This window comes from Spermophilus citellus (genome assembly GCF_964194105.1).
Source record: "Spermophilus citellus genome assembly, chromosome: 16".
NCBI classification, from domain to species: Eukaryota; Metazoa; Chordata; class Mammalia; order Rodentia; family Sciuridae; genus Spermophilus; species Spermophilus citellus.
This window is the reverse complement of record NC_138196.1, coordinates 33,788,239-33,808,665: the sequence shown is the minus strand read 5'-3', so window position 1 is coordinate 33,808,665 and position 20,427 is coordinate 33,788,239. Positions and strand designations below refer to the sequence as shown.

General features: G+C 43.1%; 2 protein-coding genes across 4 annotated transcripts in view; one reads left to right on the top strand and one right to left on the bottom strand.

The window, feature by feature from the left end:
- Positions 1-10,049: 10,049 nt before the first annotated feature.
- Positions 10,050-16,500, top strand: STAR (steroidogenic acute regulatory protein; the record flags this gene model as incomplete). Its single annotated transcript, XM_081269653.1, has 7 exons — positions 10,050-10,056; positions 11,746-11,856; positions 12,137-12,258; positions 14,417-14,575; positions 14,719-14,903; positions 15,629-15,722; positions 16,341-16,500. The coding sequence occupies 7 exons, from the start codon at positions 10,050-10,052 to the stop codon at positions 16,452-16,454; spliced, it is 792 nt and encodes a 263-aa protein (XP_081125779.1). The 3' UTR covers positions 16,455-16,500.
- A 1,373-nt stretch (positions 16,501-17,873) lies between these two features.
- The window catches only part of ASH2L (ASH2 like, histone lysine methyltransferase complex subunit), a 31,417-nt gene continuing 28,863 nt past the window's right edge, over positions 17,874-20,427 (bottom strand). Inside the window, exon 17 of one of the 3 annotated variants that reach the window (XM_081269521.1) lies at positions 17,874-20,348. In XM_081269521.1, coding sequence (XP_081125647.1) covers positions 20,241-20,348 — 108 coding nt within the window. In that variant the 3' untranslated portion in view covers positions 17,874-20,240. The remainder of the gene's footprint in view (positions 20,349-20,427) is intronic. The other 2 variants (XM_081269519.1, XM_081269520.1) reach the window with 2 other exon arrangements.

Here is a 20,427-nt window from a genome sequence, read left to right as displayed (position 1 = left end):
TTTTTTTTTTTTTTTTTTAAAGTAGAAATGAGGCTGGGGTTGTAGCTCAGTTGTACAGTGCTTACCTAGCATGTGTGAAGCCCTGGGTTCGATCCCCAGTACCACATCAAAAAAAGGTAAACTAAAACTATTAAAAAAATAAGTACAAATGAAATGTGTTTTAGTAACTTATAGACCATAATAGTAATACCACTTTGTCAGTATGATTATTGAAGAGTGATCATTATGCTGTAAGTATAACAAAGTGTACTTTTAAAGAAATGTGGTTTAGTAAACAGTGGACTGAATGAGTCGTGCAGAGACACAATGTAAAATTGCTTACTGGTATGTTGGGTGTGAGATAGTTATCCTCTCATTCTTAGTAATCTTAGCTATATATTTCAGATATTTGTCTGTTGCAAAAAAAAAAAACTTTGTATAAGATATTTATATCTCGTCCACATGTGTATGAATTAGTTTATACTGCAGTATTAAGTATGCATAATGTGTTGCTTTAGCCCTCTATCGGGCAGCTCATAACAGTTCATTAGCTCAAATGTTTTTAAAACTACCCTGAGGACTGGGGTTGTGGCTCAGTGGCAGAGCGCTTGCCTAGCATGTGTGAGGCACTGGGTTCGATTCTCAGCACCACATATAAATAAATAAAGGTCCATTGACAACTGAAAAATTAAAAAAAAAAAAAAAAAACCTACCCCTGAACTCAATTATTGGGTTGGTTTTACAGTTGAAATTTTAGGAAGAAATGGTTGTACTTAATGATTTATCTAGTGTTTTAACTGTAATCTTGAAAAAACTCTTTTTTTTTTTTTTTGTACCAGGAATTGAATCCAGGGGCACTTAACCACTGAGCTACATCCCCAGCCCTTTTATTTATTTATTTGAGACAGGGTCTCACTAAGTTACTGAGTCTGGCCTCGAACTTTGAATCCTCCTGTCTCAGCCTCTCAGACTGCTGGGATTACAGGCATGACCCACTGTGCCCAGCTAATTCTTCACAAATTCTAATAGCCAGAATTTGTTATTAACTACTTAAACAAAGGGGAAAACCCATCACCAACTTTTGAAAAACATACCTGACTACAGTAACATACTCTGAGGGTCAGCAGAATGACAACATTTAATGTTCTGAGCCCCACTCTTTCAGAACATGTGACATCTTAGTGTGATGTGAATTTACTGCAGTTAAATCTTCTCTTTTCAACATCCATCAAACAATTTAAATGTAATAACGATACTTAGAATTGTAAGAAGAGAACTAATTGCCACAGCAGGTGGAAATCAGTTAAATTTGTTGACTTCCCAAGCCATAACAAGGTTTCAGTCATGCATAATGTGTTGCTTTAGAGCTCTATCATGCAGCAACCAAGAATTAGACACAAAGATTGAAACTCCCCAGGCTGCTCAGCACAGTGATTTTTTTTCCCTGAGCTCTGCCCAGCCTAGTCTGCAGATACTGAAATCTGATGCTTTTTCTGGAATGACTGCTGGTATTCTCTCCTGCTGTTAGACTTAAGGATAAATCCTAGTTCATACCAAAAGTGTCTTCTTGGGCTGGGGTTGTGACTCAGTGGTAGAGTGCTTGCCTAGCACACATGAGACACTGGGTTCAATCTCCAGCACCATATTAAAAAAAAAAAAAAAGTTAAATAAGCAAAATAAAGGTATTGTGTCCACCTACAACTAAACATTAAAAAAAAAGATGTCGTCTTACTGGCTCCTATGACACTGCTTTCAAGGGAGAAAAGTATACCACAGGCCCATTTCTGACCTATCCTTATTCTGAAATAATTAAGTGTACCACTGTATCTCTTATTCTTCCATCTGTTCTTTTTTCTCCCTCCCTTGGCCCTTGACCTTAGATTTCATACTCTCAGCTGTTTAAACCACAATATCTCTTCCATGCCTGTACTCTGATTAACTCCCCAAAGACCTTGGATACTTATTAAAGTCAAGTACCCACATATTATTCATTGTGGAGGCTTCTCAGGGAAGCCCAGGTAGGGTGAATCACAATGATTCTGCGTGGGTGAAGAGGACTGGAAGATCACATTTTTATACAATGTAAAGGTCAGGCAGAGCATAGGGCATACCACAGGTGTGGACCTGCAGTCAAAGCAGGCACACCAGGCAAAAGATGTCATTCAATGGTAACTTATGGACAGTTCCCCAACTCTCGTCTCAGTTCCATAGGTGAGATTCACATCAGCACTACACAGCTCAAAAATGTGCCCCAGGAATTGCAGCTGAAACAAAAATAGTTAATGGAACAGTTTCCCACTCCCCACCCCTAACAAAGAAATGTATGTATAATATGTACATGAGTAGGTGTGTATCTGTGGGGTTATTCCAAAAAGCATACTTAAAGGAGAGTTCCATGCAATTTCCTTTTGCGTTTACGAGCCAGAATTTCCCATGAAGTATAAAGACAGCATTCTGATTGTAGGTACTGCAGATTGATGTTCTAATGCTGAAATAACCCTCCAGTTTTAAGCTTGAGGGAAACTAAAACCAACTGCACTCAAAATCAAAGGAAGAATAGAAGATGTCTAGTATGGGTTGTCACCTTAGAGTATTACCTGGTACACACAAACTTAAATGCACACATGCTCTCCCACTGCAATTGACTTTTTTTTTTTTAAAGAGAGAATTTTTTTTAATATTTATTTTTTAGTTCTCGGCGGACACAACATCTTTGTTGGTATGTGGTGCTGAGGATCGAACCCGGGCCGCACGCATGCCAGGCAAGCGCGCTACCGCTTGAGCCACATCCCCAGCCCCTGCAATTGACTTCTGAAGACAACACACAGCCTGTTAGGACTGTGGTAAACCCAGGAGAGGGAAGGTTTTTGCCAGAGTCTGAACATGCTCAACCTAGTTTAAACCCAGATTGCAGATTACTAGGTCATAAAATGAATTTATAACCAAATTTGTTTTAATTGCAAGAGAATGTAAAATAGAGTAATATGTAATAAAGTTAGGCTGTGTGTGAAACTTACTCATGTACACAGAAAATGGCAATATAAAATACATTTCTGTGAATGGCAGAAACATTTGAAAAACACCAGCTCAGTTTATAATAAATTTTATATGCTTATTATATTTAGGAAAGAAAAAAGTGCATGTTCACTTTTTGTCTTTCATTTCTATCCCTGCGAATCACCTGTGCCCTGGATGGAGCTGAATTGTCATTCTCTGTGCTCAGAACACATTTCCCTCAGATAATTGCATGAATCCTATTTGCAGATCTCCCCTTCCTTGAATACCTCTTTAAAATAGTACCCATAAAGCTGAGGCTGAAGCCAAGTAGCAGAGCACTTGCTATACCATAAGGAAGGCCTTAGGTTTGATCCCCTAACCTTAAGGCCTCTGAGCTGGGCATGGTGACACATGTATATAATCTCATCAATTTGGGAGACAGGCAGGAGGATCACAAGTTCAAAGCCAGCCTCAGCAAGTTAGCAAGGCCCTAAGCAATTTAGTAAGACCCTGATTTAAAATTAAATAAATAAAAAGGGCTGGGGATGTGGTTCAGTGGTTATGCACCCCTGGGTTCAATCCCCATTACTTCTCCCCCCAATTTTTTTTTGCTTGATTATTATCTGCTTCCAGTCATGTAGAATGATGCCTGGCGTCATATTAGATCTCAGTGTATATTTCTTGAATTGAAGAATGGATGGATAGATGGATGGGCAGACAGATGAAGGGGAACATTTAGAAAGTTCAGGCTGGCCAACTAGGATGTTTCAGTGACCAGTAGGGAACCAAAAGGTGAGGACACCTGGACCATTGAGCAACCAGAAGTTGAGTTATTAGTAGAGATTCTAACAACGAATGTGGAGATGTTTCCATGCTGTAGGGGGCTGCCTTTACTGAAGGCCACTGCCCTCAAGTGTGAAGAGCTTGGAAATAATTGGTGTAGAAATGTCAGGAAAAGCATCCCAGAGAAACATGGAGTTAGGGTTGGGAGCGCTTCTCAGAGCTACTGAAAGTAGAGATGCTCTTCTGCCTGTTTTCCTCCTAACTGCCTTTCAGGTGGAACTGGACTGCACTACCCACCCCAATCTTACTTGTCGTCCCTCCAAAGGTCTCCCTGGATATTGACAGCAAAAGACTGCTTCATGGGTACTTGCTTTGCCCAATTAAGCAAATCTTGTATCCACTATGTGGCTCAAGACCAAAAGTAATTTTTATTTTGTTTTGGGGTTTGTTTTTTGGTACTGGTGATTGAACCCATAGGGTACTTTACCACTGAGCTATATCCCCTGTCCTTTTTTTAATTTTGAAACAGGGTCTTGCTAAGTTGCTAAAGCTGGCCTCAAGGTTGCAGTCCTGCTACCTCAGCCTCTCCAGTTGCTGGGATTATAGGCAAGTGCCACTATACCTGACTCAAAAGTAAATTTTAAACTAGGTGTGGTGTAATGTGCTTAGAGTCCCAGTTACTCAGCAGGCTGAGGTGGGAGGATCAGCTGAGCCTAGAAGCTCCAGATCAGCCTGGGCAACATGGCAAGACCACCATCTCAAAAACAAAAAACAAGGGCTGAAGAATGTAACTCAGTGGTAAAGTGCTTACCTAGCATGTGCAAGGCCCAGGGTTTGATTTCCCAACATCACAAAAAGGGAAGAAGAAGGTGAAAAAAAAAAAAAAAAAAAAGCTTGTGATAGATTTCATTATCCTCTCTTCATGAAGGAACTGGAAAACCAACCCTAGAAAATGGAGCACGTCTGCTGCTCTCAAAGCTCATGTCAGTCTACCGTGGAGAGGGTTCCCTGCCCGTATGACCCCCAGGTTCTGCCAGAGTCACTGGGAAACAATAAAACCAAGTACTTCTTTTCTCTTCTCCCATCTCACTCCATTATTTTGCCTCTCTTCTTCCCATAGTCCTTCTACAGTTGTCCTTACCCATGACCATCCCCCACTACCACCAAAGGCCTAACTCCAGCCACTCAGCAGTGGTTGCTGCCATTTAGCCAAAGACAGGGAGGAAAGTAGCCTCAAATATTCTTGCTTTGAAAATATTGAGAACTGAGTGGTGTGTCAAGGCCTAAGCAACCAGTAGCTGGGGCCAAGTGGAAGAAAGAGGGCCATAAGCTGGGCAGATCTCAAGGTCAAGAATCCCGATGGTCTGTGAAACTAATTCTAAGACCCAAGTTTTTTTCCTGGTCAGGTTTATTAAGTTATAATTTACATACAGTAAAATTCACTCTTCGTATTTTTTTAGCTATTGATGGGCCTTTATTTTATTCATTTATTTATATGTGGTGCTAAGAATCGAACCCAGTACCTCACACATGCTAGGCAAGCGCTCTACCACTGAGCCTCAACCCCAGCCCAAATTCACTCTTTTTAGTGTATAGTTCCAACACCAAAAAAGTTTAACTGACTGCAGCTATGTAACCACTATCATCATCCAGAGAATATTTTCACACATCCTTGCCCACTGTACTTAACTCCTTCCTTCCTTTTCTAGCCCCTAGAAAAGCACTGCTCTGTTTTCTGTGTCTGTGGTGTGTGTTGGCAGCTAATTCAAATTTTTCTTAGGTCACAAGCTCTTCTGGTCTAGGCCATTACAAAAGACCGAAATCTTCTACCAAAATCCCTGGAAAAGGAAATCTGAAGTCTAGCTTATCTGCTTGAAATGGTCTATGAAGTGGGAAACAGGGGACTCTAACATAAATTAATAGTTGAGTGAGTCCCCCACCATTTTAAAATTAGCTGAGAGACCATTATATGCTAGCCAGGCATATGCCATGAGAAGCTACTATTAGCCCTACTTTTTAGAGAGAGAAACATGATTTCAAAAAGTTAAACAGTATAACCAAGAGCACAGACTAGAGCCTGGTTCTGCATCCTAGTTCCTTCTCTTTTAGCTCTTTGAACTTGGCCAAGTTGTATAGCCTCTCAGTGCCTTGCTTTCATCATCTATAACGTAAGAGTAATAAGCCAAGGGTGGTGCAACATTCCTATAATCCCAGTGACTTGGAGGCTGAGGTAGAAGGATTATGAGTTCGAGGCCAACCTAGCAACCTAGTGAGTCCCTAAGCAACTTAGCAAGACCTCATCTCCAAAATAAAAAAGGACTGGGGCTATATAGCTCAGTGGTAAAGTGCCCCTGGGTTCAATCCCCAGTACCCCCCCAAAATGTAATAATAGTACCAACTTCCTGGGTTTTTGCAAGGATCAAATGAGTTTATATATGTGTGTGAAGAGCTTAGAATAGAGCCTGACATGGCTGGGTGTGGCTCAGTGGTGGAGCATGCTCAAGGACCTGGGTTCAATCACCAGCACTCCCATCCCTCAACATAGTGCCTCAGTCAGAAAGAGTGTTCAGCGTTCACTTTCATGATCTGCATAGTCCCCAGGTCTTGCCAGACTCCTAGGATGTACTGGGACATTCCCTGCTTTCAGTGAACTTGCAGCCTCCTTTCTGCAAATAGGGATGATACCTGTGAAATACTGGAGACCAACTTAAATTAAGGAATGTAAAAGCTGAAATGCAGGAAAATATACTATATGGAGGCAGGTAACCCTTAATTATCTCAAGCCTGAAGTAACATTCCTTATTGATTTGCCTGAACTCTGCTGCCTTTTTGAAGTGACTCCTTTGGGAAGCCCTCCATTCTTCTAATATTAAATAGGCATGGAGCCTGCATATAGTCCAGGATTCACTCTCATCTCCAAGCTGGCCACCCTTTAAAAATAAAAGAATACCAGGATCTCTTGAAAATCTACAAAGTGTCAGTTTCATTGCTTTTCAAACATTTACTAAACATGTATATAGTAGCTATTAATTAAACTGCATTATGCTAAGCACTAGGGATTTAAAAACTGGTAGGAAATGATCCCCACCCTCACAGAGTTTAAGATCCATGTAGGGGCTAGGGTTGTGGCTCAGAGGTAAAGCGCTCGCCTACCATGTGTGAGGCACTGGGTTCAATCCTCAGCACCACATAAAAATATAAAAAAATAAAGATATTATGTTCACCTATAACAAAAAATAAATATTAAAAAAAATCCATATAAAGTTCACATTTGTACCCTCTATCTCCAACCCACAGCATAAACCTGGCTATTAATCATACTTTCCAGACTCAACTCAAATGTCATTTCTTCCCAGAAGCCTTCCATTGTACTTCTCCCTTCCTCCTGGAATTGGGTACTTCACAAACAGCTTATCTGCAGTACAATTATTCATGCTGGATCATAAGGTCCAATTCATAGGGTCCTAATTGTAGAGCTACATTATGGACGTTCAATATAGGATTATTGACTGAATGAATGAGGGAATCCCCTTTTTTGTTCCAAAGCCCTGCCTCTCCCCTTGGCCCTGGTGTCTTCCACCTGGGCACTTTACATTAAGCCAGGTCTCTGTCTGTCCTCCTTTCTGATCTGCTGTGTTGCTCTGAGCTTCCTGGGAAGCTCTGCCCTCATCCAAAGGCAGAACTGGATTCAAGTGATTTCCAGAAGCAGAGGAAATTCCTAGGCCTCCCTCCCCATCTTACTGTTGGAGGGACAGCAAGAGTTAACTAGTCATTTGGCTTGGAAAGGATGAAGAGAGGAAGAGGGCCTTGGCACTGGGGGAGGTCACTCAGCCCGCCCTCCCTGAGTCAATGGCAACCTCTGACATCAGCAACAGTTATAGGCCTCAGTGCTCCAGCCTGCCCACACCACCTCCTCCTTCCTCAGAATGACCATAATTCTTCACAGGATGGCAACAGCAGGGCCTTGAACATTATCTGCGTGGCCTATTCCATAACCCCCTTCCCACTCCCCACCACCTCCCCTGACGGAAGGCAAACGTGTGCATGAGGCTGCACGTGTACTGAGTGAATAGAGAGAAGCTGGGGGTATTGGCCCTCCAGCCTGCCCAGCACACTCTCTGCATCTTTCCTTCGAAAGGCAGACAGCCTGAGACCAAGATGGAGACAAACAGCTTCCCTGAAACTTTTCAAGGAAACAATGCCTCCAAGGCAGGTTTCCTAAATCAAAAGATGCACTTGGGGCTGGGGCTATAGCTCAGTTGGCAGAGTGTTTGCCTCCCACGCAGGACAGATGCACCTGTGCTGCTAGCTGCTTCCCCAATTGGTCACTTAACAGAGAAGCAATAATCCACTCTTTGTCTACCCTGGAGCTGAGTGCTAGGACCAGGGGCAGGATCTGAATGGGGAAGTGGACATGGTGCCTGCCTCTGGGGTAACAATTCCACAGAGAAAACAAGCAAACAATGATGTCTCAGTCATTCCCTCCTGTGGTGTGCACCACAGGAATGAACCATTCTTGAAGGTTGGGGTGCTTAAAGGAGGCTTAGCAGAGAAGGAGGGGCTGCAATGGGCCTTGAGAAATGGGGTGGGTGCTGCCAGCCAGCCAGCCACTGCTCATAGGACCTCTCCTACCACTTCATCACAGTTGAAATCTGGGCAGATCTTGCCTTATCATTCTCTACAGTAAGGCAGATGGGGAGAGTGGATCTACTGGAGCTGCTGCTTCTGCTTTTAGGCTCTCTCCTGCCTCTGAGCAGTGGTGACAGGATACAGAACTCTCTCAAGGGAGGTAGGGCCTAAGCCAGGGGCAAATCTAGTGTGAGTCTTTCTATTCACAGTATTCTTACCAGGTGAATCTGGCTTAATAGCAGCCTTATGGTCACCCTTGAAGGGAAAAGATTTTATTAGCAGCATACAGGCTCAGAGGGAATCTCCCTCACTGTGCTGAGTGATGGTGTGTGGCCCAGCAGAGGCAACTTGGAGGTCCCGTGAGTCCTTGCTTAGCATCACAGTCCCCAAAAAAATGTTTATGAAAACTGGGACAAACATCCCATCTTTCTGCACATTCCACATTCCAAGCCACACAGCACAGCTTGCCCAGCCTCAGCTGCTCAGGGGAAGCATGAGAAAGGGGGCAGGGTGTGGCTTAGGTGCAGGTTACTGTCTGCTTTGGGAACTTACATGCTGAAACCCCCACTCAGCCCAAGGTGTCATCTTTGCTCTAGCGTAACTCAGAATAGGGATTGCAGAGGTGGGAACTATCAATGGATAAACAAAAAAATGAACAGCTGAATGCAGGAGGGGGCCACAGGAGGAAGCATGTATAGATGTTCAAAGGTCAGAGGACTTGGGTTATGCTCCCAGTCCTGCTGCTGGCCAGCTGTTTGACCTTGCACAAGTCATTTCCGCCCTCTGGACTCAAACTTCTCATCTGTTAAGAACAGGAGTCTAGTCTCCAGCAGCTTTGACTTGTGCTGTTCTCTTGGAAGATTCCCAGGTCCACTCTCTCAGTGTTTCTCAAAGTGCAGTGGGCAGTCCACCAAATACCTGTACTACAATCGCCAGGGCACATTTTTTTGCCTCAATTCCAGACCTATTGAATTGCGAGTCAGAGGGGCTTCACAGCACTTTTAAAAACTTTTTTTTTTAATCTTTTTTTTTTTTTTTTTTTTTTTTTTAGAAAGAGTGAGAGGGGAGGGGGGAGGGAGGGAGGGAGAGAGAGAGAATTTTTAATATTTATTTATTTTAGTTCTCGGTGGACACAACATCTTTGTTGGTATGTGGTGCTGAGGATCAAACCCGGGCTGCACACATGCCAGGCGAGCGCGCTACCGCTTGAGCCACATCCCCAGCCCCTTTTAAAAACTTTTGAGCACTGTGTGTCCCATTGTAAGTTGCCCCATCTCAACCACCTGTTTTCCCTTCCATCCACTGAATCTGGCACCAATCTCTCCACTCCCTTTTGCGTACTCTACTCCCCCCCAACGCTCCCCAGCAATGACCAAGCAGCAGCATGAGGCAATCGTTGTATCCTTGACCCTGTCCTCTGCACAGTGAGTGATGGCTTTTTCTTATCTCCTGATGATGAAGCACAGCCTTCAGCTGGAGGCATTTAAGGCGCAGAACAAATGGTCCAGGCTGCAGCTGCAGGACCCAGAGGTGGAGGGACAAAAAGCCACCTTTGAGAGCAGAGGTGGCAGCAGCATCAGCACTGCTACATCTGCCAGAAAACAATGCTACTAGCAACTTTCAAGCTGTGTGCTGGAAGCTCCTACAGATACATGCGCAACATGAAGGGTGAGTCCCCAGGGGCAGAAGGCATGAGGCGCCTACCAAAAGCTCTCAGGAAATTTGGTTAGAAAAATAATGGAGAGGGGCATGGAGAGGGAAAAAGACCACCAAGGCTCTGATCCCAGTTGTGCCTCTTACTGAGTGAGCCTGGGCAAATTTCTTCCCCCTCTAGACCTGTTGTCCCACCTGAAGAATTGGACTAGATGTCCTGCCCAGATTCTGTAATTTCTAGTTTTCCCTCCAGGGCTCTCATTGTTCTTGTACTACTTTTGTTTTTTCCTTGCTGGTACTAGGCATTGAAGCCAGGGCCTCAGACATGCTAAGCAGTATACTGAACTACATCCTCAGCACCACCCCACCCCACCCCCCACTTTTTAATTGAAACTAGGTCTTGCTAAATTGCCCAAGCCAGCCTCAAACTCACAATTCTTCTGCCTCAGCCTTCCAAACAGCGGGGATTATTGACGTGCACTTATGCAACTAGCTTCGACTATTCCTGACTATGCCTTCCTTCTGGCTTATATCAAGGGTACCAGAAAAGTCTTGGCCACAGTGGTAGAGGCAGAAATAAATCTTGATTCCAGAAAGCAGTGTTGGTAAGCCTGAGACTCTATCAGGGAAGGGGCATGAGAAGAAAAAGGGGAGTAAGACAGCAGAAGAGTGAGGTAAAGAGAGAAGTTAGAAGGGATGGGGGAGGTCATGTCAGTCTTGTTATCATTATACAGCCAGGAAGAACCAAACAAACAAAATTAAAAATCCCCTGCTGCCATGGAAGGTCACACAAGCCTATGTAGAGGAGACCTTTCAACTTATCCTGGGTTGAATTAGGTTGGAAACTGCTTAAAAGCCCTGCAGCCCGAAGTGGGGCTGACCTCACTAAATTGACTGGATTTACCCGGCTCACAATCTGGTGGCACCCAAAGCAGCATCCTCATGAAAAGGGTCCTATCTGCTAGTAAGTACACAGACATCAGATATCAAGGGACGAGTTTCTTTTCTTTTTTTTTTTTTTTTTTTTTTCAAGTACCAGGGATTGAACTCAGGGGCACTCAACCACTGAGCCACATCCCTAGTCCTATTTTGTATTTTGAGACAGGGTCTCACTGAGTTGCTTAGTGCCTTGTTTTTTTTTTTTTTTTTTTTTTAATATTTTTTAGTTGTAGATGGACAGAATACATTTATTTATGTGGTGCTGAAAAGCGAACCTAAGACCTCACACATGCTATGTTGAGTGCTCTACCACTGAGCCACAACCCCAGCCCCATTAGTGCCTTGCTTTTTGCTGAGGCTGGCTTTGAACTCCAGATCCTCCTGAGCCACTGGGATTATAGGCGGGAATCACCACACCTGGCCAGGGGATGGGTTTCTTGTATTCTCCTGTAGCTGGATTTTTCTGATTAAACAAATATTCTCCAGATGCTCTGGTATATAGCCCGTCTTGACAAGGCCAAGCTTGACTACCCCAGATGGAAAGTAGATTTCTGGGCCCTGAAGGTGCCTGAAGTATAATTACTGAATTATACATTGAAGACCTGGCCCTAGTTCAGTTCTCTACTAGGAATCTGTGTTTCTGATCAAGTCACTGGATCTCCAAGACAATTTCATTGTCTGTGAAAAATGGAGGGTCGGGGTGGAATGGTGCCTCCCTAAGGGGCTTTCCAGCTCCTTGGCAACAGTTTCCTTCCCTCCCTGTAGGGCTGAGACACCAAGCTGCTCTGGCCATTGGCCAAGAACTGAGGAGAACACTGGGGAACCCTCCCCCCAATGTGTGGATTAACCAAGTTCGGCGTCGGAGTTCTCTGCTTGGTAAGTGTTGAGGCTCCTGGGCTTCTGTCAGTGGAAGAGGCCCCCAAGGTGAAAATGTGCATGGGGTTCTGATGCCCTCCTACCCTTTCCCACTATGAGAGAATATTCCCATCCTGGAGTTCCTCAAGACCAGATCCCCTGCTGGTCACCAGATGGGACCCTCTGGCTTTAGTCTTGGTTCTTCAAGAAAAAAGCACATCCAGAAATCAAAAGGATGCTAACTTGGTGGGAGGCTGGGACACTGAAAGGATTCTCTCTCCCCCCTTGGCTGTGTATCCAGGTTCTTGTTTGGAAGAGATAAGTGACCAAGAGCTGGCCTATATTCAGCAGGGAGAGGAAGCCATGCAGAAGGCCCTGGGCATTCTCAGCAACCAGGAGGGTTGGAAGAAGGAAACCCAGCAGGTAAGGGTGGTTTTGCAGTTCCTTATTGTTTCACTACCTCCTTGAAACGAGTTGGGGCCACTGCTCCCAGGTTTCCTGTTTCATGCAATAGTTACTGGGCAGTAAGTAGTTTTGAGATTTCTCCTTTTCCAAGAATGTCCTTAGATAACCTTCTCTCCTCATAATACTCATTTTTTGAAACATTATCCTTATATTCTTAGCTACCCTCCAAATACATATACACCCATTTAGAAAAACCATGCAGCAGGGACTGGCTGTGCATTAGAGCACATATCACCCAGCATCAGAATCTTTAATGTTAATGAGCTTACAGGGATAATGTGGGCTGGACTAGCTGTCTGGAGTTCTCTGCTCTGAGCACAGCACCCTAACTGGAAGCCAATCAGTAACAAGGCTTGTGTTAAAGTCCAGTGGCTCTATCACTGGAGACCTTGGTGGCTTTATCTTCAGCAAAAGCTGACATGCTGCCCATTACTCAACGTTCAGGTGAAACCTCTCCTTGCTCAAGTTCTCAGAATAATGTAGATAAGAGGCTAATAGATTGGGAGTCAAGAAACCTGGGATCTGGATGGAGTTGTGGCCTAGTGGTAGAGCACTTGCCTGGCATGTGTGAGGCCCTGGGTTTGATCCTCAGCACCATATATGAATAAATAAACGAAATACAAGATCCACTTAACTTAAAAAAAAAAAAAAAGAAACCTGGGATCTGCTGGACCCCATGGTACATGCCTATAATCTCAGCAATTCAAGAGGCCAAAGCAGTATTTCAAGTTTGCAGCCAGCCTCAGTAGCTTAGCAAGACCCCCAGCAATTTAGCAAGACCCGCTCTCAAAATGAGAAGGATTGGGAATGCAACTCAGTGGTGGAGAATTCCTAGGTTCAACACCCGGTACAAGAGGAAAAAAAAAAAAAAAAGAAACCTGGGGTCTGGGATCTAGGCTTAGCACTACTCTTAGCTAGGGGTTCACTGACCTCTGGCCCCACATCGTTCTGGTGTGAAAACAAGATACTTAACTAAGTAATGAAAAATTGAATACTACAGTTTCCATCAGGGTTGGTAGATTCTTTTTTTTTTTTTAAGAGAGACAGAGGGCTGGGGATGTGGCTCAAGCGGTAGCGCGCTCCCCTGGCATGTGTGCGGCCCGGGTTCGATCCTCAGCACCACATACAAACAAAGATGTTGTGTCCGCCGAGAACTAAAAAATAAATATTAAAAATTCTCTCTCCACATCCCCAGCCCCAGGGTTGGTAGATTCAAATATTGGGAAGTCACACTGTCATTGTAAGGATTGAACAATTAGACCACTGAATTTGGTTTTAAATATTTTGAGATTCAAATCTCAGGTATATAATTTGCTATTTAACCATGGGCAATTTTCTTAATCTGTTTTGATATTTACATTGTGTAATGACTAAACCAAGCTAACATCTAAAACAAGATATTGAACTAAAAAATCTGAAAACCCCGCTCAAAACTGCATATATATGGCTGGCCATAGACTTTTTCCACTCCTAGGTCTTTCAGGATCTTTGAGCTTCTGAAGTCAATTGGACCTAGCCAACATTCACTTCCATCTCAAAAAAAAAAAAAAAAAAAAAGGGGGGGGGAGGGGGGTCAACTAATCACTGTGGTGCATACTTATAATTCCAGCAACTAGGGAGGAGAATCACAAGTTTGAAGCCTGCCTCAGAAACTTAGCGAGACCCTAAGCAACTTAACAAGACCCTGTCTCAAAAAAAAAAAAAAAAAAAAAAGATTGGGGGGGTGGGTGCTGAGGTGTGGTTCAACAGTAGAACATTAGCCTAGCACGTGCAAGACCCTGGGTTTGATCCTTAGTGCTACATAAAAATAAAGGTATTGCGTCCAACTCCGACTTAAAAAAAAAAAAAAACACAGATGAGGGTGTAGCTCAGTGGTACAGTCCTGGGTTCAGTTCCCAGTACCAAAAAAGAGGCAAGAGGGCTGTAGGCAACCTGTTCCAGCCTTCGGCAGTTGTGTAGTTTGTGGAACCAGGGATTGTATCTTTATCCAGGCCTGATAGCAGTCCAGGTAGGTATCCTTGCGCTTAGCTTGGACTTCCTTTTGCTGATCCCTTCCCTTCCTTGCCTGATATAATTTGCGACTTAGGCTCTAACCTCTACCTACTTTCTCTGGCAGGCAAATGGAGACAAAGTGTTGAGTAAGGTGGTTCCAGATGTAGGCAAGGTGTTCCGGCTGGAGGTGGTAGTAGACCAACCCATGGAGAGGCTCTATGAAGAACTTGTGGAACGCATGGAGGCAACGGGAGAGTGGAACCCAAATGTCAAGGAGATCAAGGTGAGGGAAACCCAGGTATGGGTGGCAGGGACCTAATAGGGCCCAGTCTGAAATGTGGGCCAAAAAAAGGTTCCCAAGCTGTGGGTGGTGCTTAGCCTCAGCTCTAGCTAATTAATGATTCTGGTTCCCTTATGGATTGGTAGGTCTTGCAGAAGATTGGAAAAGATACAGTTATTACCCATGAGTTGGCAGCAGAAGCAGCAGGAAACCTCGTGGGGCCCCGTGACTTTGTGAATGTGCGTTGTGCCAAACGCAGAGGCTCTACCTGTGTTCTAGCTGGCATAGCCACACACTTTGGGGAGATGCCTGAGCAGAAAGGTGTTATCAGGTAATACTAGCAGTAGCCTCAAAATCCTTTCCTCTGGCTGGGGATATAGCTTAGTGGGTAGAGTGCTCGTCTGGCAAGCATAAGGCCTTGGGTTAAATCCCCAGCACTGCAAAAACAAACACATCCAAAATTCCTTTCCCTCTTACACAGACTGATGGACATTCACTTTAATATGTGATGGTCTGAATCCCCACAATTCCAAGAAATTAATCCTTGGTCCCCAACCTCAATTTCCTTTTATAAGATTCTCAAAGAGAGGGAAAAAGACAAGATTGGCCCTATGTCAACAGCTAACCAGTTTGTTTGATCTTTCCAGTCTCTGAACCTTAATATAATATTTTCCAAAGCAAGGGGTAAGACTGAGGTTCAGCTGGTATTCTAAAGTACGTAGGTACTGGAGGTTAAAATATTGAAATAATTCACACCCCAAAGAACACCATAGACACCTGAATTTCTTAATGATACTACCACCCTGCGTTCTTTCCTTGACCTCCCTGCAGTCTAGCCACCAAAGGGTACAATAGGAGGCCTCCAGGTTCTGCTTCAGCTACAACCAACTTGTTCTAAAGAGTTAGTAACCACGTCAACTGTTAAGTCAGTACCCTTGAAGAAGGGTATTTCCTGCTGAGAATTAGAAAAAAAGACAAGTTACTCCAGAAATGGGACTAGTATAGTCAGCATAAGAAAGAACTGATTCATCTCCTGGTTGACTTTTCATTTACCAGAGCTGAACAAGGTCCCACTTGCATGGTGCTTCATCCACTGGCTGGAAGTCCCTCCAAGACCAAACTCACCTGGCTGCTCAGTATTGACCTCAAGGTGAGGGGTATGGGAGTTGATTCAGGGCTAGAGATAGTAAGGAAAGTGAGCTCTTCCCAATCATATAATAACAGAAAGAAGCCTCTTCCATTTTTGATAGTACAGTTGCTTAGGAAGGGACTCGAGTGATGGCCCATATGCTATCCTACCATCTCAAAATCTGCAGTGGCTGACGCTTATTAAATTTCAATTGTATAGTAACATCATTTTAGAGAGAAGGAAACTTAGGCAGAGCATAGGGCATAGTGACACACACCTATAATCCCAGCAACTCAGGAGGCTGAGGTAAGAGGATTGCAAGTTCAAGGCCAGCCTCAGCAACTTAGTGAGGTCCTAAGCAACTTAGCAAGACCCTGTATCAAAAAAAAAAAAAAAAAAAAAAATCTGTTGGGAAGACAGAACTTAATATCTGTCTTGACAGCAAATCCTGTGCTTCTGACACTGTGATGACAATAAGGCACCAAAGTAGTCCATCCTTTGACCCTGGTCATTTCCAAGGTTGCACCTATAGACAGAGTTGGAAGATGAAGTTCCAGGCAGCCCATGTGTGTGATAGAGTGCAAGGTGTCTGGAATAGCACACCACCCAGAAGATGACCAAATTCTCTATCTTCTCCAGGGGTGGCTGCCAAAGAGTATCATCAACCAAGTCTTATCACAGACCCAGATGGATTTTGCCTATCACCTGCGCAAACGACTGGAGTCCAACTCTGCCTCTGAAGCCCGCTGTTAAATACCAGCCTGCTATTCCAGTATGTGTTTCTGCCTTGGCTTGCACACGGATCAGGAAAATTCCTGCTGAAAGTCTGCAAGTCTGTTTAAGATCTTCATCTGGCAATAACAGAGGGGGTGGAAAAGTATAATACTACGACTCAGACTGGTAAAAGTCTTACAAAGCAGCCAGGCACAGTGACACTTGTCTGTAATCCCAGGGACTCGAGAGGCTGAGGCAGGAGGATCTCGAGTTTGAGCAAGCCTCTGCAATTTAGTGAGATCTTATCTCAAAATAAAAAATAAAAGGGTTGGGAGATGTAGCTCAGTGGTTGAGAGCCCATGGGTTTAATGCCCAGGACCAGCACCACCCCCCAAAAAAAAAAAAATTTAGAAATCATATGAGTCTCTATGATAAAGAAGAAACTTCTAACTCTATTTACTGATTAGCTGTGAAAAAAGAAGGTTCCCAAGAAAGATACTTGGGCCCTTATACACACACCTAAAAATATCTTTGAATCCTACTGGCTGGTATGGATGTGGGAGCTGCTAAATTAGGGACTGGTTTTATGGGCTCAAGAACTCCATTCCCTGCAGGAGTGTGTGAACAATGCAGAGCCCTACACATGGGCTCTTTGCTCTTCCACCAACAAGGCACAGGGATACACCAAAGAATAAGCAATTCACCACAGAAGGTATCTTCCAGAAGTATATTCCCAGTTTCCTCAATGGAAAAATATAAAACTAATAATGAGACTGGTTTCCCTACTTATTTCATATGTACCAGTCAGAATAAAGAATCACAACTAACATGAAAACTTCAGTCTGTACTCGTTTTAAAGTTCTATTCTATAAAAAGTAGATTACAACTTGATATTATAAGAGTCCAGGACAAAGACTTTTAATTAAACTAAACCTCATTAAAAGGAAAGAAACTACAGGAGATTTAGATAATTCGATAATTTTGTTACCAGAATCTTTCATAAAAATTTAATTTTCATGGAAGAAGGGGTAACATGGTGATAGAAAATTCCCTTTTCCAGGATTTAGAAAAATTACTTTTTTTAATAAATATTTTATTAGTTGTTGTTGGACCTTTATTTATTTTTATGTGGTGCTGAGAATCAAGCCCAGTGCCTTACATATGCCAGGCAAGCACTCTACCACTGAGCCACAACCCAGCCCCAAAGAGAGAAATTATAAACTGAGGGGTTGGGGGTGTAGCTCAGTGGTAGTGTGTTCGCCTAGCATGTGTGAGGCACTGGGTTTGAGGGTTTGATCCTCAGCACCACATAAAAATAAATTAAATAAAGGCATTGTGTCCATCTACAAAAAACCAAACAAAACAAAAAAACTGAAATAGGACTATCTTACTACATATAAATAGAATGAAAAAATCAACCATTACCACCTGAAGCATTTCCATTCTAGGTTTAATAGCATGGATGACTTGCACCATCTGGAAATAGAGATTTAGTTTATTTATTAAACAAAATAGCAGCAGTGGGAACACTAGTATTTATTGAGGTATTAAAATTTAACAATTGATATTTATTATAATTTATTCTGATTGTTTCTTAGTCCATTTTTGGCATAGATGAAATTGCTGTTTATCCAGGAGCTTTAGAGAGGGAGGACAATTGTAGAGGAGTATTTCTACAATACAATCTCTCACCACCAACCAAGAGAAAACAGTTACTTGCTTAAAGATATGCTGAAACAATATGAGCACTGGTTTCAAGAGAATAGATGGACAGTAAAGAAAGGAGCTTTCAACAAACACCATGGTTTTAAAATGGATTACAGTTTGTTCTTTCAAACAATGTAACTATGTCTTTGTGATGTCTAGGGAAAGATTTTCCCACTTAAATTTACATTTAAATAAAATAAGTTGTCACTGATATGATTGTGAACTATGTGAAACAAAACAGATGAGAAGTAGTCATTGAAGCCTTCAAATGAACTCATGTTAATTTGAAGACAGGGCCAGTGGTGGTGGTACATGTCAGTAATCCCAGCTACTCAAGAGGCTGAGATGAGAGGATCACAATACTCATTTGAAACTTAGGGAATTTCTTTCTTTCTTTCTTATTTATTTACGGAACCAGGGATTGAACCCAGGGACACTTAGCCACTGAGCCACATCCCCAGACCTTTTTATTTTTTATTTTGAGACAGAGTCTAATTTGCTTAGGGTCTCATCAATTTGCTGAGGCTGGCTTTGAACTTGCCATCCTCCTTCCTCAGCCTCCGGAGTTGCTAGGATCATAGGGTGCACCACTGTGCCTGGCAACTTGGGGAATTTCTTAACAGGGAAATAAAAAGATATTCAGAAAAGCAAGAGTCATGATACATGGTGATGCTGTGGCAACATATCATCTATGTCCTAGTGAACAGCTCTATTTGATAATCTAGGTGGAAATTCACATGCATCAGTCTTTGGGAAATCCTGGGAACTACATTTGCTACAACACTGACATGTTTAAAAAGACGGGTCAGTTGTGGTGGTACATGTCAGTAATCCCAGCTACTCAAGAGGCTGAAATGAGAGGATCACAACTTAAAAGTCAGCCTTAGCAGTTCAGACTCTGTCACAAAATAAGAAATGTAAAAGGCTGGGGATGTAACTCAGTGATAAAGTGCCCTTGCATTCAAACCCTGGTACTACCACCACCACCACCAAAAAAAAAAAAAAAAAAAAAAAAAAAAACCCACACACACGGATCCCCAAAGGAAGACTCATTCTTATCTTTTAGCTTTAAGGAGTTTAAAAACTGCACTTTTTTAGGAATGAATATAAGGCAGGAAAAAAACCTGCACATATCAACATCATGTTCAAAAAGTTTGTTTTATGATGGTGCTGGGGACTGAACCCAGGGCCTTGTGCATGTGAGGCAAGCACATGAGTCATATCCCCAGCCCCCAACATTATGTTCAAAAAGAAGAGCTGGAGGGGGTACTATTACAGACCTTGTAAACTCCTGTTCATCCCAAGATTGTAATTTTAATAGGACAAAGGGGAGACTTGATTTGGCTGTTGAGAACAGGAGCAGCAATAGAAGAGGGGTTAAGATATAAATCAGAAACCTAACTCTTCCTTCCAGTGCTGGCTCCCCTTCCTCATATTACCCACATTTCTGACATTGTCACTGAGAGGAACCCAACCCGAAGGGAAGCCAAGTACCTCACAAACCTGGAAACAAGTTTTATTGGGGAATAGTTCTAATTGTGTTAAAGCTGCAGGCAAGTTTATTTCAACATTACAGTTCTAGAGACCCAGGAGTTTCAGAGATCCCAGTATTGAAAAAGTTATTTCAAAATTAATAACCAAACCCACACCAAAAGGAAACAGCTTTTAGATTGGTTTGAAATGTACAGCCACTGATTTAAGCTCCTCTCATAAACAGGCTCAACATCTCCATGGAAATCAAGTGGGATGGAGTCAATACCCACAGGAGGAAATGTCTTAAATAAGTTAGCTACTTGGACAAGATTATTTACTCCTTAGAAAAAACAGTAAGGTAGTAAGTCCCAGCTGGCAGGGATGTGGAAGAGCACCAGTTTTACAGGGAGCTTGTGGGATCCTGGGGTCACAAGTTGTTTATGGCACACAAAACAAGAAGAGTCACTGGAAGTGGGCAGGGAATGTTGAAGGGTAGGGGTCTCCCGCAGCCTACTCAGCCTTTAACTTGCGGAAAATAGAGGCTGTGTTCTGTAGCATCTTTGGGAGAATATCTGACAGAAAACAAAAATAAAAACCCTGGTCTTATTCCCCACAAAGTCTGTGTCTGGAAAAAAAGAGGAATGGTCAAGGTTCCCAGGGGGGACTGCGCCTCCCATCCACTTCTGTCTCCACATGATATAAGACATCAGCCAGAGTGTGTTCTACCACAGCACCCCAGCCCATGTCACTCATCTGCAGGAGAAATAAGAAAAAGGGTGATTAAAAGAGCCACAGAAAGAAATAAAGATGTTGAGGATGCATGCAGACATTT